Raw genomic sequence first — 19438 nt, forward strand, 5'->3', positions numbered from 1 at the left:
TTATAGAGCGTGAGCTAGCGCACATGGGTGTGGCGTCATCGAAAAATGTCTGTAATTTTGAGGGCCGACCCGTGTTCGAAAATTTGGAAAATTAATTTCCTTTTGCATAAAATAATTAGTTTTTCACTCATCTTAAAACAAAAATTTTCATTGTTTCGATTGCCAGAAAAAGTAAACGATGAATTTTTTTTTTCTTCTTGCAAGTTCACCCCTATGAACCACCCTTTCGGCTATTTAAAACCGTCTGGCATTTGAAAACTGTTAGGTACTTATTAATGTCTGTTTTTGTATCAACTACCAGACACTTTAAGATGAGTGAAAAACTAATTATTTTATGCAAACGGAAATAAATTTTCTAAATTTTCGAACATGGGTCGGCCCTTAAAACCAACCACCCTTATTTTCATTAAGTAACATAACTTTTTCATACCTCAAAATGCCAGTCATTTTTCAATGACGCCACGCCCATGTGCGCTAGCTCACGATCTAATAGTCATATTGCTTGTTCGGAAGCGATCCATGGCACTTTTGATTTTCAAAATTTCTTTTTACTAAAGCTATATTTATCATTTATTGTTAATTTTCTTGGTATCTCCAGAAGAATGAATTGTGCCAAACATTTTTTTTTACAATAATAATGAAATCTAAATACCCGTATCTAATTTCATTTGGATCTGACCAGTTATTTTTGAGTTGTTAACCCTGTAACTTTTTCGCTAAGCTAAATAAAATCTAATAAAAAAGCTTTTTGCCCGTCAGTACATGAATTGAAAGTTTGTATTTTATGAAAGATTATGTGGTATGATTAATTTTACTTTTAGCTTCCAACATGAGTCACCAGTTGAAAGATTTTAAAGCCAGTTAATATTTTTAATAAAGATATAAATATTCAGCGAAATTCTCACTGACGATGCAGCGAATGCAAATTTTACAAATACAGCAATAAAAATTAACATAAGTATAAATCTGATATTTACTGTTTTGTATTTGACGCCAGTGTTTTCATTATTTATTGCATTTATTTATATCCCACTAAGTTTTTAATTAAAATATACTCTAGCAATAAAGTCCACAGCAGTGACGTCTATTAATTTATTGCACGTTATCCTAGTTTCGCTAATTTTTTGCAGACCACAGAAAATAAGCGGCGCTGCAACTGACATTTTTTCACCTTGTATAGGTTACGCGGAGTCAACGACCAGCAATTATTTTGCTAGGCCATCGGCTAGCATGCGATATGGCAATTTGCTTTCAATGACATTTGTTTAACATTATTATTTCTTTCCCGCGCCGGCTAACTCGTTGTTTTTGTTCAACTGGAGGTGATTTTCGGCAAGTGTGGGCATGCAGTCCTCAGCTATTTTATTGCATAGCAACTAACAACTAGCTATTTCTCACTCAACGCAACTAGGAAGTGAAGGTAGATGAATCTGTTACATACATGTGAAAAATATAAAAAATATGTGTAAAAACCATCGACTTCATCTTTTTAATCCAAAAAGCCTCGATGAACCAACATCTAAAGCCAATTTTTGCGAGATACTCTTCAACTAATTGAAGACAAATTCTTGGTACACAAGTCTATTTCTAAGAGGCCTAGAAATTCGTCACTACTGAATATTTGGAAAATTTATTAAATACTTTTAATGAGGCATCTCGGTTAAAAAAAATGTGTTTGGTTAATGAGTGTTATTCTAATATTAAAGTTACAGTCCCTACAGTATGTATTTGTTGAAATAGAATTCCAAGAAAATATTAAACCAATAAAGTTCTGTTATCGGAACTATTGTAACAATTTACCTCGGCAGGGGCGTGCCTTGAAAATTTCATTGGAAAAATTGTCTTAAAATAATTATATACACGTTAAACACGATACTCTCTGACTAGTAATCAAATTCCTATCTTTTATTTTTCACCTCCATTGATTTATTTGCCGGCACTGATTTAATTAACTATTGTATACGTAAAAATATTTTCCCTCAATGTTTAAAAATTTCCAAGTTTGTTCCTATTTATTAAAATAATGATATTAATAATCTCTCTAATTTTAGACCTATCTCTGTTATACGTATCTTAAAAATACAAATAACTAACTATTTTGAGACTCGGGGACTTTTCAACCCTNGTACTTTTGAATCCTCAACAATTCGGTTTTCGAAGTAATCTATCTACCACACTGCCATAGTTTGTCTAACATCCACAATAAACCAAATTTTTGAAGAAGGGAAATACGTTACTAGTCAATTATTAGATTTGACAAAAGCTTTCCATTGTGTATCACGAAATTCTTATACATAAGCTACTTCATTGTACAGTTCGGATATATTGAGATTGTTACGGGGAGATTTTTTGGGTTATCACTTCACCGCAGGTTTTCTATATTTAGCCGAGATATTCCTGAGCCGTAATACATAGTTTCAATAACGAGTAGTTCATCTACAGCTTTTTATTACAACTTATGTGGAATTAACAGTAAAATAATCTCAAAAGATAACAGATGTCAATTTTGAATAAGCTAAAACTAACACTGACAACCCTGATCCTTTTTGAAAAGTCTAGAACTTTTATGAGGTCCAACAACCGCCCCGCCATCTAGCTTTCCGGCCGAGCAGGTCCTTTCCACGGTTATCCCTTTTAAGGTTTTATTGTTATAAGATCATATTTGAGTAGGTAATAGATTTCAGTATATATAATAATGTGAAATCATCCAAAGAATATTAAACATAGAGTTCCACAAGGTTCCATATTAGATTCGTTACTGTTTCTGATATACAGGGTGATTCACAACTTATCCAAAAAAATTTGGGAATAGATGCGGCATGAGAAATGGAGTCAATATCGTAAAAAAATTTTTTGTAAAATCCTTATAGTTTCCGGGAAAAAAATTATTGAAGTTATAGTACATTCAACCACTAGATAGCTGGACAACTGTAGTCTCTAGCGTCATTCGCAAAACGCGTGGAGAGCCACGTGGCCTCAGCGACTCCGAATACTGAAATCCGCTTTTGCAATCGTCGCTGCGAAAGTGTTTACCTGTTACCTGTGGTGTTTACAATAGTTTTTTAATAGTTGGCGTCAAAAATGATTTGTGTGGACAGCAACCCGGAGTTGATGGATATCGTATTAATTTATGGTGAAGCATATGTGTTATGGTGAAGCAAGACAACATTTGTGTTAGCTCGTAGAAACTGAGTAAGACGGACCCAAATGTGTTTACACGTTGGTGGAAAACATTTTGAACAATTGTTGTTGTAACTTCGGGTATGTCAAATGATTTTATTATTTAGAAACACAAATTAATTTTATTAATTAATAAAGGCAAAAGCAGTTGAATATGGCGATATAAAATAGGTGCTATAAAATTCTATTTACATATTTCTTTCTTTGCGAAAGTTTTTGTTCGTTTTTATCACACCGCCATGGCGGCCGCATTGTGCTAGGTCAGGTTTTACAGTGGACCAGTTTCCAGTGCCGTGCAGAAGTGTATTTTTAAATCATTTTCGAATTGCCCTTTTTGATTTTTTTCTTTACAAAATTGTTTTTGCAAGGGTCCCCTGTACAACCAGAATTTTTTTCTGGATAAGTTCTGAATCACCCTGTATATTAATGATTTTTCTAATTGTTTACCTCATGATACTAAAAGTATACTCTTTGCTGATGATACCAATATAACTAGAACCAATTTAAACTTGAGGAGTTAATGACATCAACTTATGACCAACATGCATCGGTTGAAAACTGGTTTACTAGTAATCAACTTAGTTTGAATACTTCGAAAACCGAAACTACGATTTTTAGTCTCCGGAATATGGAAGCCTGGTATAATCTAGCACATGTAAAATTCTTGGGAGTTCATCTTGACCCTAAACTGACATGGAATCAACATTTTAATTATGTTTGCTCCAAGATATCAAAACATACTTATTAATTTACTCCGGAGTCTCAAACGAAGAGTCTCAATATCAAGTTTGCTGATAGTTTATCATGGCTATATCTATTCCATCTTAATGCTATTTTAGTATGGGGTCGTGCCCCCACTATGAAAAAAGTTTTGGTTTTAGAGATGATTGTAGAGAGCAGTTTTCAAAGTTGAACATATTAACTGTACCCTGTGCATATATACTTCAGTGTTTTTTATGTCAAAAAATTTATACATAACTTTGAAATCAGAAGTGAGACTCACTCTTATAATACCCGAAAGAGCGCATACTTATGTAATAAACTTCTAAAACTTAGTAAAACTCGGTACTAATTACACAGGTCAACATTTTATCTAGACTTGTGCACTGGAATCGAAGATGGTAGCCTGGGGTTTTTGGGGTCGCTGATTACGATGAGCGCGTCGGTTAGGCTCCATCACGTCAAGTTCAAGGTCATTTGAAGGTCAAACGGTCAAAAATCCGTCCAAAAATCTGAAAAAATTCATGAACATGTTTTTGAGGACGCTGAATCCGAATCCTGTGTTTATTTTTACTTTGCATGCATCCTCGAGGTCATTCGACGTCATCTCAAGACAGGTATTCTAGTTCTGTGGCACAATTGTGCAGAATGAATTTTTTCAGATTTTTCGAATGGTACTTGGCTTTTTTATTTCAAAAACCCCTCAAATAACCTTGAGATGACCTTGAACGACTTCGAGGATGCACGCAAAGTAAAAATAAACACCGGATTCGGATTCGGCGACCTCAAAAACACGTCCATGGATTTTTTCAGATTTTTTGAAGGTTTTTTGACCGTTTGACTTTCAAAGGACCTTGAACTTGACGTGATGGAGCCTAACCGACCCGCTCATCGTAATCAGCGACCCCAAAAACCCTAGAATACCATCTTCGATTCCCGTGCACATGCCTAGATAAAATGTTGACCTGTGTTATTGGACCTTACACAATACCTCACCAAATTCAAATTCTTAATGACAACAATGTTAAATCGAGGATAAAAAAATACTTAATAATACTTTTATAGTTTTGATGATTTTATTGACGGTAATGTAACTCGAATATGAATGTTATCATTAATCTTAGTGTGTCGTTTATCCTATTTATTTTAATTATATGTTGTTTATGTATATTTGTACAACAGTTAGTTACTTGCTATCAGTATGTGTATTGTTATTTACCACTTTTTTTTTTCTTGAACGCGTGTAAACACTTTTATGTGTATGTAACACTAGCCTTTATAAATAAATAAATAAATAAATATTTTAATAAGAAATTACACTGAAAATGCACATGACGATACATTCACGAAATCTAATAAGTCAGTTGTAGTTCAAATATTGTCATAAACGAGTAAAATATTCAATACTAAGTGAAATATACTTAATAATGTAACTGTGGATTCACACTGCACTTCTAACGTGTTCATACATACCATTTATTTATACTTAGTGTATAAACCGAAATTACCTTGTTTACTGCAAGGAACTTAGTCACAATTTAGATATTTGCCGTGAAGATTTTCACTTCACTGGGTTGTAATAACCCAAGACCCCTCCCATTGGTTTAATTGTTTTGTAACAGGCATTAAAAATATTCTATAACAGCCTACTTTTTCTTAAACATTTTTCTATTTCGAAGAATAATGAAAAGTTCAAAGGGACAACTAATTTTCGTGTAACCTCTTAGTATATCACACGTACAAACCTCATACACAAAGATTTTTTGCACTGGCGATTAAATGGAAGCATACCTTTTTACTTTTATTTTAGTAGTCCGTTGAAATCTTAACTCGAAAATCCAAAAAATTTAAATTTAATAAAGTTCATACTAAAACTGAATTTCACAAACAATATTCTGAGCATTTTGGATTCTTATTTCATCGATCTATTTATTGAAACTATTTTCCATAAAATTAAAAGAACAGTTAAACGCAACCAGATTCTTGATTTCATTAAGTTCCAATTAGCTCAGCCGTTAATCAGACTTTTAAGGAATATGAGAAATTCTTTGTATTTGTTTATTATATTCGTGTGAAATGCTTTAGTTACAGTTATAACTAGCTAATTTCCATTTTATACCTTTTTCATTTGCTATTTCTTTAAAACTTGTAGCAATTAGTTGTTAATGAGGAGACATATTTTCAAAAGCTGCATAGATAAAGATAAACATCCAATATATACTTAAATTAAGGCACTTCGGAGAAAATCTCAATGAGATGATAATGGAATGGATATGTTATTAGTTTATTATATGTGGATTAAAATCAAAGTTAGTAGTTTATAATAGATCTGTATCTATGCTTTAGACTCGTTTTACATTTAACAATTTTAACCCAAAGAATTATTTGAGAAATGATTATAATTCTCCATATTTGTAACTAACACCTTTTTACATATTATAAAATGGGCCCATTTTTTAATCAAATTTAAACCGATCAACTTTTAGAAGAAAAAATAATCTTTATATCTAACAGCAAAATCACAAATGATATTGTCTTACAACTTATACGAGACCAGTGATTATACTCGCATATTTAATGTTTTTTAATGTTTAAAATATAAACGTGACAGAAATATAGAATGTAACTAAAATTAGAGTTGTATAGAATAATCGATAAAAGCTGCTTACGATTAGACAAATTAAATTCAATATTTTTCCAACTTCTTTCAATGTCTTGCGAAGTTTATTGAAGTTAATAAATTACCGTTTACAATTTTTTTTGCTAATGTGTCAAAATGATAGAACGTAACTAATATAAGTTGCATTGAATAAATGATGAGCCACTAAGTGTCTCAAAATTTATCAAATTAGAGTCAATTCATTTTACTTCTATTTCTTGGCCAGTTTATTGAAATAAGTAAATTATCATTACAATTTATTTTTGTTTTATATACATATTGTTTCTTGATCAATTTATTAATTGGTAAACGTAAAATAGCTTTTTTTGCTTGTTACACGTTCCAATGACTTATCTACACACAGAATGTCTCCTAATTGTCAGCGCAATCTATAACTCTCTGATTTTTTTATTCAATTTTAAAAAACGGTAGAGCAGCGTTAACAACTCCAAAAATATATATTTTCGTATTTAGTCCGATAGAATTTTTTTCCTGAGTATGGTAATTCGATTTTTTATTGCAATTTCGTAATTTTAAATTTAATGTCGAACCTTCAAAACGGAAACATATATGTTTTTCACATAACCTGAGAAAAATATGTTTCTACTCTCGACGGCCGAAAATATAGATAGTGATTCATACATAATATAGAAACACTATTACCGTAAAGTGTATGAAACTTAAAATGATTTTTATAACAGTTCAATATTATTTGCTTATGTTAAATGATGTGCCGCTCTCTTTGCACATCGATAAGATCTATAACAGTCATAGATTGAGTTACACTGAACGCGATTTATTTCCTATCTCTGTCTATCGCACTTATTACAGATAGGGAAATGCTCTTTTTAGTGGGTGTAAACGGACGTACGTAGAATTCGAGTTAGCCGTAGTTAGAAACTTCAAACTATAAGCGCGCGCGAGGGTAGTAAATTTATAAATTAAAAAAATACAATCGGGACGTTTTAAAATGTAGGAATAATAATTAAAATGGATCAAAGTGCCGGTTGTAGCAAACGGTCTGTTGCTCATAAACGCCCTAACCTATGCGATGCGGAATTAATAATGGTAAAAAACGTGTATAAAGGAATTCGGTCGCGAAATTCTAATACAAATGTAAGTGAAGCTGTTGATATGTGTAGTTCGTTGACAAAAGTATCCGTTGCTACTGTTTATCGTGCCATAAAAAAAAGTGTAGAAGTGAATCCAAAGAAGAAAAAAGTGGAAACACGAGGGAGGAAGAAAATAGAAGTCGACGTTGACGTGAAATACTCCATACGGAAAATTCATGGATTTTTCTTTAGAAATGAAATACCAACGATAAAGAAAATTCAAGCTGCAATAGCTGAAGATGAGGATATTCCTAATTTCTCTGATAAGGTTCTTAGAAGAATAATGCGTGACATGAATTTTCGATATTTGAAACGGAATCGGAATAGTATGCTCGTTGAAAAAGACAAAATTGTGGTATGGCGAAGAGAATACTTAGAAAAAATAAGAGAACTTCGTGCATCTGGTAAGAAGATATATTACATGGATGAAACATGGGTAAACGAAGGTCATACTGTATCAAAAGTTTGGCAGGGTGGTAATGTTAAGAGTAAGAGACAAGCATTTTTAGATGGATTTTCTACTGGATTAAAGGCACCTTCTGGAAAAGGACGAAGATTGATTATAACACATATTGGAAGCGATACGGGATTTTTAGAAAATGGTTTGCATGTATTTGAGTCCCGAAAAACGGGAGATTATCATGAAGATATGAACAGCGACGTGTTTGAAAAATGGTTTGAATATGTTTTATCATATCTGGAGCCAGGAGCAGTTGTTGTGATGGATAACGCACCTTATCATAGTAGAAGAGTTGAAATGTTACCGACATCAGCATGGAGAAAAGGAAGTATTATGGACTGGTTACAATCGAAAAATATTGAATATACAGAAACCATGCTAAAAGTATAATTATTAAAAATTGTCCAAAGAGAAAAAGGTCAATACATTAAGTATGTAGTGGATGAGATGGCCAAAGATCGAGGAATTCGTGTACTCCGTTTACCGCCATACCACTGTGAATTAAACCCAATTGAGTTGGTTTGGGCACAAATAAAGAATGAAATCGCACGAAAAAACACCACCTTTAAAATAAACGACGTAAAATTATTATTACAGGATGCTATTAATCACGTCTCTGCTGAAACATGGTGTAAGTGTATTGGACATGCACAGAAAGAGGAACAACGTATGTGGGATCTTGATACAATGGTAGAAGTGTTCATAGAATCAGTCATTATTCATTTGGGTGAAGATGATTCTAGTGATAGTGATAGCAACAGTGATATGTGAAATATATAATGTGAATAATGTGATATGTAAGTATTTAAATATATTAATAGTGAAGTGATTATGTGGCAGTGAAGTGAAAGTGTGACAGTGATAATATTCGTGAGATAATTATTATAAAATATGTAAGTACCTACTTAAATAAATATATTAATAGTAAACATTACAATATTTTGCGGCGGCGTAAGCCGGGTGGTGGTGGGTTATCGATGCCCAAGGGGGCATCGTTTTATAGAAAACACTTAAAATTTAAAAAACAAAATGTTACTAAAATATTTTTGAAATTTTCTCGATAAAAATAATAGATGTTATGTTTTATTATATTTTTTCCATATTTTCTACATCTTGTTGCCTTTTACGTATACACGCCTATGGATTTTCGATCCCCGCACGCCTCATCCTCCTTACTAGTCCAAGAGCTAGCGATGAATCACTATCTATAGTGGAGTATACCTTAAACCAAATTTGTCTCTGTTGATTTGATTATTTTCATAGCGATAGCATAGTTGGCCAATTTGTTGGAGAGATGACGTTAATATTTACCAATATTTTACATATTTTTCTTCGCTTTAACAAACAGGTTGTCAATCAAAGATCGTTGGATTCTCTACCAGATAAAATGAAAAAGTACCAATCCACTGAAATAAAATGTGATTTGCATGTGACTAAGGTATGCGACGAAAAAAAAACTAGTTTGTAGTAGGTATTATTGCAGTCATTAATGTCAAACTTTCGTTTTTTTTAAATCGAACAAAAAATTATAGAGTAACTTACGCCAGTTTTTATGAGTCGCCCGGTCTACATTCCTAAAAATACGTTTCAAATAAAAGTGTCAAATTATTTAATATTAAGTAACTTTTGTCTCGGTTCATTATTATGTCAAATAGTGACAAGGCTAATTTTATTATTCGTTTGTTCATGCCCTTCTGTAATTTAATTTTAACGGCTAAATTATTCACCTCTGGCAGTGGCAAGGGAGTTGTAATTTTGTCATTCACTTCTCACATAAAGGTGCAAAAGCGTACTTCGTGTAACTTCCCGGGGAAAATGAAACGTCATTAGGTACAAATACTGGAAATAGAGTACCCGCCATATAAAATTATTTTACAACGAAAGCTGAAAATTAACCAGTAACGAAAATGTAAGTTGATTAAAAAGGGATTCTTGAACGAGGGCAACAAAAATGTCGATTAATTTTTACACACAGAGAAAGTTATTATTATATTGTCGTGTTTATCTTTAAACTGACAAATTTCTTGGGGATTACTCACATTCTTGCTACAAGGGTGAAAAAGGCAAATTATTGAACTTTTCCATTTATTTAATAAAGTATAACATAAAATCCAGACTTAGTAGGTGGCCATGACGAGGCACCGCACCTAGCATAATACCATCGCACCACGTGCCAGGATAAATGTAATCTCTGAATGAAATATGTATGACCATAACGCAACGAAGCACATAGCACTGCACCAGATCTTAGACCAGAGCCTCGCACAACGATATCGAGCTTAGTATTTTCAGACGCTTGCACGAATAAAAGGTAATAAGCAGTAAAAAAAGCTTTCTTCTATTTTCTTAAATATTTATAAAATGAAAAAAATCTCATGTTTAACATGCTAACTATTTAGTAATTAAATTTATTGTAGCCCGAGAGGTTATTTCTTTAATTATCTACCTTCAATTAATTATCTATTTAATTCTCGAAAGGGAGTTTATTATCATATCGAAAGAGTTACTATTTAATTCTCGAAAGAGTTGCTACTTAATTCTCGAAATTGCTTACGTGGGATGTAATCCAGTGGCTGGCTATACAGGGTAGCACTGAAGTTGGAGAAACAAAAGGAAACAAAACTTCCAGGAAGGGTTTTATTAACAATAAACAAAACAAACAAACAAAATAAAAACACAACGGCTCGACGACATTATTAATTAATTGATTCAATCGCGACAGCGTACCGAGATTCAGGGAATGCGCGCTCTATACAAAATTTTGAAAAACTGTCAAAATTAATTAATTAGCCCGAGACTAAAGTTAATAATTAGTCTGCTCAATGTGAAACCTAAGAACGAACTGCCTTTTTCGAAGTCTTTCCTGAATTCCACACTTCGCTTCACCACGCCCATTTCTTGGGTCTAGAAGTTTCGGTTCTTATCTTATTGGCGGGGACCTGAATGTCGGGATGCTTTAATAATTATCTAATTGACTGAATTTACATTTATAGCAATAATTATGTGACTTACTAGTAACCCTAGCCTTCCCCTATGACTCCGCGTAGCAATTACGGGACGGATTAGTCGATCTCATTTAATCTACTCTTATAGCTTGGAAAAATCCGTCAAAAAACCCAGCTTACTAATATACTTTTCTTTTTCAATCATTATCTATTTCACAATTTAATTTGAATCCTACTTGGAATCTCTACGCTCTTCCCGCGGTTTCGCGCGTTATTAAATATCGATTTTTCTCTCATACTAGACGCTTAACACATGGCCCCGAAAGTTTAAATAAACTCGTTAAAAATATTTTCAAGTTTCTCCCAAGGACGATCTTGGCGACCTACTTGAAACCCATTAACCCGGCTTTTGTTACATTATCAACAGCGATTTCGAGGTTAAAGATGATATTTTTTAAATTCTAGTTTAAAAAATTGATAATTAATTGAAATAGATTGATGACGACAGTACATCCTCTAATGGGCCCCATACACAATCAGACAATTTACACAACAGAGGGCGTTGCGCAAACAGTTTGATCATGTATATCTTGATTGGAGCTGTTGCGCAATAGTTTGAGTAAATTCGAGCTTGTTTGAAATTATTTATGCAACGCGTGACTTACTCAAACGGGTTTCAACGTGTATGTGGATATGTGAAGGTGTTGTACAACGTAACAAACGAATAGTGTCATACAACTAAAGTTGTTCGAGCGGTTTTAAAAAATAAATAAAATGGCTTTATCTACGGTTGGAAATAAAGAATTTTAGCGAGAATTTATATAGATGAATCGCGATTTACTCGAACTGTGGAAAGTTAAAAGTGAACTTTATAAAAATCGAAATTTAAAATGTGCAGGCTATGATAAATTAGTAAATAAATTGAGGGAAATAGAAGAAAATGCCAGCAAAGACATGCCTATTTTAAATAAATTTGCACAAGCTGTGGTATCGTAAAAAGTTATGTTGTACAACAAAAGTTTGCGCAAATTGTTTGATCGTGTATGGGGCCTATTAATAAAAGTCACTATCGTGAGTTCCATCACCTCTATGAAGGTTTAAGAAAATATAACCAGCGCGTTTCTTGAGTACATGCGAATGTTTGATTACACAGGGTCATTCAGTAAAAATGTCATTAATTTTGACCACATATTCGGAAGGTCTAAAAGGACAGAAAATTGAAAAAAAAGTTGACTCGACCTTTTAAAAAATTACCCTTTATCTCCCGTTAACTCGGCGCCCTACTTCGCCGGCGGACTACAAAGCGTTCGAAAGTTGTAGCGAAATAGCTGATTTCCCTAATACTCCAGTTGAATTAGATCATAAAACTTGAAAAATTTGAAAATAATATTAGTAGACATTTTATTGAACTTTATGACATGGTAGGGGACTCGTGACATTGAGAATAGGTGAAGCATATTCATTGATTGACTACAAAAAAAAGCGCCGCTGGCGAAAATTTTCAGATTTTCAAGATCAAACGGTTTTAAATGAATCTGGAAATTTTTAGTTGCATTTGCATACATTGACGCACACCGTACATGTATGTTCCAAAGAAACTGTGGTTATGACAACCTCGCCTGACGTTCCCAAAATTGTTAAATCCCTTCTTATTCCACACGCCCGACTTTACTCCCACAATTAAACATACAGAAAAGTTTTTTTTTAAATGAACTCTTTCACACAACCACTTCTACTCCGAATACAATTCATTCCGAAACTTTCGAACGTTCACGTTGTCTTTTGACCTTCCCTTTTTTCCGTATCGAAAGAATAAGGCACAGGTCTCCCGCAATTAAAAAAATCCTTTTTGTACTCAATTTTCCATCTAGAAAATGGCGTTTCCAATAAAATACAAACTACATCATACATAGGAAACATTTCTACAATTGTTATACAAAACAATATTAACAAAGAACCATTATAATCGTGCACTGGGCGACGCGTATCGTAGAAACTGTTAAAGGCAGGTGATGAGCGATGCTGTTTCAATTTCTGCGTCACTCGTTCCCTCACGCCGTAGTTTAATTACGTGTTGGCCGCCTCGTTCCCATGACAACCGCTGTAAACAACTCTACGAAGACAAGCAGAATACAGACTGATTTCAATCTGTCACTTGCGTATACTATACGTTGTATGTTCCGAGGTTGATGTTCGCGCTCAACGAAGGCAATGTTTTTTTTAGATGGCGTTCACCGCGCAACTATTCTGTTTATTTCAGCGTATTAAACAAACAAACACAATACATTTTCAATATAGAATTATACCTAAATTATATTTTAGGTGAAGCGGTGCGTCACTTGCGTTACCTGACGAGCCGCCACTGTAGGGTGGCGGCTCGTCAGGTAAAATGATATCAAAAAAGTAACTCGAAACAAGTAAGGCTAAGTTGGCAAATTGCCAATAACGAGATTACTCCAGTCGGGTTAGACAAAAAAAGGGCTTAACCGGGAAAAAATTAAGGACCACAATTTTATTATTCTAACCTTTAGGGGGGTCAATAGTAGTGTAAATTCAGAATCCCTGCGTCAGCCGCCATCTTGTTTAAGGAAAAATCGTTTTTGCTCAATATCTCGGCAATTTTCAGCTTTACAACAAAAATGGTAAGGACTTAAGTTGTTGCAAATGCGATTGCCTACAACTTCATTTATTACAAATTTTATCGTGCGATCGATATTTTTCAAGTTAAGGGGGAAAATAGTGACAAAATATAATTATTGAATTATCTCGTTTGTTATTGACTATACGACATAAATGTACATAAACAAAGTTGGAAAGAATTATATTTTCTACAATTTTGATCTCTTTGATTTTTTCACTACTACCAATATTTAAGGTCCTACGCTTGCGGTAAAGACGCGAGCGTAGGACCTTGCGGGAGTTGGTTTCAAAGGAATTGTTTTTGCTCAGTATCTCGGCCATTTTCAACTTTACAACAAAAATGGTAAGGACTTAAGTTGTTGCAAATGCGATTTTCTTTCATTACAAATTATATCGTGCGATCGATATTTTTCAAGTTAAGGGGGAAAATGGTGACAAAGTATAATTATTGAATTATCTCGTTTGTTATTGACTTTACCACATAAATATACCAACTTTGTTTATGTACATTTATGTCGTAAAGTCAATAACAAACGAGATAATTCAATAATTATACTCTGTCACTATTTTCCCCCATAACTTGAAAAATATCGATCGCACGATAAAATTTGTAATAAAAAGAAGTTGTAGGAAATCGCATTTGCAACAACTTAAGTTCTTACCATTTTTGTTGTAAAGTTGAAAATGGCCGAGATATTGAGCAAAAACGATTTTTCCTTAAATATGGGGTGGAATTCAGTCGCGATTCTGAATTTACACTACTATTGACCCTCCCCCCCTCAAGGTTAGAACAATAAAATCGTGGTCCCTAATTTTTTCCCGGTTAAATGACAACCCGACTGGGCTAGATACCTAAAAAAAATCCATCAAAATTGACCGAGCGGTTCTCGAGATAGAGACCGAACCGAATTTGAAATGTGGAATGCAAAAATATCGCACGCCACAAGGGCGGCGTTCACGCACGTGCGTGGGTGCGACGTTTCTTCTTCCACGCGCAGGCCGTTCATTAACGTTAACTTTTACTGCTGCTACGCGTTTATTACATGAACTATCAATGTAAAACCTTTGAAAATATAAGTTTTATCTTTTCGACTCTAAAATCCCGGTCCGATATGTCCAATAGTTAATTAACAATTAACGTTATAAAAAAAGATACATTGGGAACAGACAGGCGTAGGTCATTACTCTTTTTTTAAAATACCGTAAAAGTGAGCTCTATTTAATGCAAAAAGAGAGAATTCTCGAGCGGTTTTTGCCTGACCCTGGGACAAAACTGATTTTTCCACGTCCGACCTATATTTACAGTTATAATAGGTGAAAAGTGACTTCAGGTACCTTAATTTGTAGGTAATTTAATTGCCTACAACATAAAACAATTAATTTTCCGATATGTCGCCTAGATTTTCATAGACAGTAAAAAAGTGAAATAACATGTGATTTTGCAACTTTTTGCAATTTGCCAACTTAGCGTCACTTCTTTCGAGTTACTTTTTTAAAATTATCATTCTGTATATCCTTCCTCATCATAAAGTGCAATAACATGTCTATTAATAAATTTTTCACGTTCAAACTCTAATTCGACTGGAGTGCAATCGTTTTGAATTTTGCAGTTGGTATCAAAATCGAAGTGCAGCGTATCCTAACATTATTAACAAAATGCTATGGATGGATAAGTGTTTTTTTAGCCGCGCTGGCATTTTAAATAGGTAGGGGTAGTATGGTAACACTACCTTTGAGCAATAAGTCACTAGCTATAATGAATTTGTTAACAACATTTCTTAAAAACCGATGCGCAACAAATGTGATTATTTCAGTGAATAATAACGTGCTGAACATTGCTCAATGGAGGCAACGCAATTATCCATTCCACATTTATGCGTCTGTTGATTGATATATTTCAAAATTTAACAACTGATTCAGTATTTTCAGTAGCTGACTCTGCTGCTTCAAACGAACGTTTAATTTGCGGCGGTGCATAGTGTGAAAATTCATTTACCTCGAACGTAATTGGTTTTTCATATTTGCTAAATGTCTCTGTAATAATTCACATAATGTTATTCGGTCGTTTTATCCGAAGTCCTACTATGTATGTCATTAATTTATGCTGCCTAATTTATCATATTAATTCTGATATAGCACGTTAGTTACAAGTATCTGTTAGCTACTGGATAGATAATGGATAAATACATAATGTTGTTAATAACTACTGTTTCAGAAATGAAAGTAAGAAATGTTATTGTTTCTACATGTTTTTTTTTTTAATTATGTGTACACTTTTTAATTATTAGTTCTTGTACATGTGCTACACAATAAAAAATGTATTAAAGTAATTCAGATTAATTTTTGAAAATTTCCTAAAATTCTCATCGAAGGTAGTATGGTTCTGATTCTTCATATGGTTCTTTGATAACACACGCATATCCATTCGTAGTTGTGTTGATAAAACAATTAGGCGAGCTACTCTTTAATAATTGCCTAAAAGACAATATATCCAAATGGTGCTAATGAAAAAGTATATTTGTGTCTTATTTGGTATAAAGGTGTATGGCTCAAAATAAAAAAAATCTTATGAGCGTACCCTCTAAAGTGGGTTATAAAGGCAGTGCAGTCCTTTATAGGGGTGAATTAAAAAGTTAAATTTTATTTCGGCACAGTTGTTAATAAAATTTTATAATAAAATATTTCATATTTTTGTTATCAAAAATATTTCCTTGGCAACACTTTACCGCACAAATGGCCCGAAATTCAAATCTTGCGTGAATTTGGGCCCGATACATTGAAAGCAAAATAAATAAAATTGAAACTAGGACTGCAATCACAATTTGAGTACGATTATTTACATAAATTATATTTTGGGGTCAGAATGATTATTGTGGAAAAAAATTTTGTTTAGGCTTGTACAAATTCTTCTTGTTTATCACCTGATCATTTATGTCGTTATTAAAAAAATGTTCGCTATTTATAGCTTATTTTAAAAGTATGTACATTATTTCAAGTAATTTTCATGCCAATTTACATTATAAAAAATTTATGACTTATGGGTTGTTAAGAATGACAATTAAAAAATAAATTGATATGAACTAGTGCTAATGATAACACGAACATTTTTTGTCGGTATGTCACGATTCATACCTTTACGTTAAACGTAAATGAACCTCAAATGTATAAAAATAAATTTGTTTAATTATTTGTAAACATTTTAAGTTTCTATAATTTTTAAAATTCTGCTGCAATCGGGTACCTATACGCAACAGAAAAAGCATAATAATATTAATTGGCAAATTAATACATATCTATCTATCTATCTATCTATCTATCTATCTATCTATCTATCTATCTATCTATCTATCTATCTATCTATCTATCTATCTATCTATCTATATCTATCTATCTATCTATCTATCTATCTATCTAGTGATTCTAGCAGTCAAGATACGAAGCTTTTTGGTAAGTATCTACCTCGAAAAAAGTATTTTGTTATTTTATTAAGTAGATACTATTTGCAGTTAGAAACTTGTAGCACTCTGTGAATTACAGGTGCGAACTTGCAGAGATAAAAGCGAAATATGTATCATTAATCAAATATGAATTCAACTTTGTTAATATAACATTAATTACGTTCTCTACAATTCGATAGTAGTAATATTAGAATGGAGACATTCTAATACTGCGTGAATATGCAGATATTTTTTTCTTTCAAGTAATAATGAATAATTTACATTGGTTATAAGTACAAATTCATGTCAACTACAAAGTATCTTACGTAAATTGCAACAATGTAGTAACATCAAGTTTCAATGAAATTATAACCATGGTTTAGTATTTCCTTCTCGGTCAAAATTCCCTTTGGATTTTATTGAAGGTTTGGACATCAAGGGACGACATATAAAACCGGAAAGTTTTTATTTTAATTCTTTCGGGTCTTTTTCTTTTGTTTTCAGAACTTGATATCGCAAGAAGGACAGTGCCCCATCATATTCTCTTACGTTTGGGTGAGAGACGAGCATAAAAAGACGTGGAGCAAGACCTACATGATACTTAGGGACAAGAAGCTGTTTACCTCCCAGAAAGTAGCCTCCCTGGCGAAGTTCTTCAGATCACCGAAGAATAAGGCCATCGCTATGGTAAGTCAGTTACTGTTTTATTAATATTTTATCCTTAAACGTACAATTTTGGTGAAAAATTGTTAAAAAAGTTGTACTATTTTGGAAGTGCATCTATAAAAATATTTTCTGTTATACAGGGTGTTTAGTTCTACTTAGATACCCAGTTCTGATATAAAATGTAAAGTGACATTGAATTTATTTATTTCTCCTTGACTGTAATAAAATTCGATTCGAAATAGTACACAAAAAAACTAATGGTGATATCTTCTTAATTATAAACTTCGCAGTCTCAAGGAAACCGTATTTAAGGGGTTGTCTCTCTGTCTTAGTAGGTACTAAAGCAGAAACATTTTCTTATTTAATTGCATTGAGTGTTTTATTATTTTTGTCGGGTAATGCTTAAAGTATTAAATGTGAAATATAAACAGCGAAATAATAATATGTAACCTGAGGGATTATTTCTTTATTTATCTATATTCAGGGTGTCCTATAAACACATGATCAAAAAGGTATTGCGATATTCTTTGGCTCAGAAGAAGATGATTTGACCTAACTTCCATTAAGAAAAAATGTCTGGCTCCTCTGATATTGACTGTCAAAGTTCTTGAAAAAAAATATGTTTTTTTGTAATATCTGGAGAATGTTACGATGGATTTTAATGAAACTTGCTGTGGACTTGTTCCTAAGTAAAACTCATGTTTTGATGAAGCAACCTCGGTATTCGAGAGACACGGTGTTAATTAAAAAAAAAATTCTGCCATATCTCATAATGCGCTGACAGAATTGAATGAAATTTACTACCGCCTATTCAATTAATTAGACCTTTTATTGAATGTAATGTTAACCTTGTGGCTTTAACCAGTGGCCTGTTACTGGAGGTGCCGCCCCATTTTCCCAAGAAAAAAATACGCCACTGGCGGTTTTTAGTAGAAATAATGTTACATTCAGGTACTGCTATGTTAAATGAATGAAAAATGTTTCTTGTTGTTTTTTAATAGTAGCAGCCGCTTAGGAGATATTTGGGTTTGTTTTTACGTTTTATTGAATATTTCTAATGAATTAATCCGCTTATTTGATGAAAACCTCCTGGTTTTAACAATTTTATTTCTGAAAAAAATATCAAACTAAATAATAAAATAACATTATCAAATAGGTCGGGTAAGTAATTAAGTCCTACAACAATTGTTCAAAACGAAATCCTTCCGCATCTATACACTTTTGACATCTTCTAATCAGGCTATTTATGGAGGAACTTATCATGGCATGTTTTTCCCTGGGGAGATTACAATTTTCCTCTTTGCNAACCATTTAACATAAAATGAGAGTGCCAGGCTCACCTAGAGCTCCTGTGGGGAAAGAGCATGGCAGAGAAACCCACGATCGTTGCTCTTACCACTATAAACACATGATCAAAAAGGGATTGCGATATTCTTTGGCTCAGAAGAAGATGATTTGACCTAACTTCCATTAAGAAAAAATGTCTGGCTCCTCTGCTATTGACTGTCAAAGTTCTTGAAAAAAAATATGTTTTTTTGTAATATCTGGAGAATGTTACGATGGATTTTAATGAAACTTGCTGTGGACTTGTTCCTAAGTAAAACTCATGTTTTGATGAA

The 19438-nt window shown here is 33.0% G+C and overlaps 1 protein-coding gene across 4 annotated transcripts in view; it reads left to right on the forward strand.

Moving 5' to 3' along the window:
- LOC108906939 (growth factor receptor-bound protein 14) overlaps positions 1 to 19438 on the forward strand; it is a 700528-nt gene that overhangs the window by 199632 nt on the left and 481458 nt on the right. For all 4 annotated transcript variants that reach the window (XM_018710384.2, XM_018710385.2, XM_018710388.2 and 1 more), the window contains exon 6: positions 17658 to 17840. In XM_018710384.2, the coding sequence (XP_018565900.1) occupies positions 17658 to 17840 (183 nt within the window). The remainder of the gene's footprint in view (positions 1 to 17657; positions 17841 to 19438) is intronic.

This window comes from Anoplophora glabripennis, unplaced genomic scaffold (genome assembly GCF_000390285.2).
Source record: "Anoplophora glabripennis isolate ALB-LARVAE unplaced genomic scaffold, Agla_2.0 scaffold244, whole genome shotgun sequence".
In the NCBI taxonomy this organism is placed as follows: domain Eukaryota; kingdom Metazoa; phylum Arthropoda; class Insecta; order Coleoptera; family Cerambycidae; genus Anoplophora; species Anoplophora glabripennis.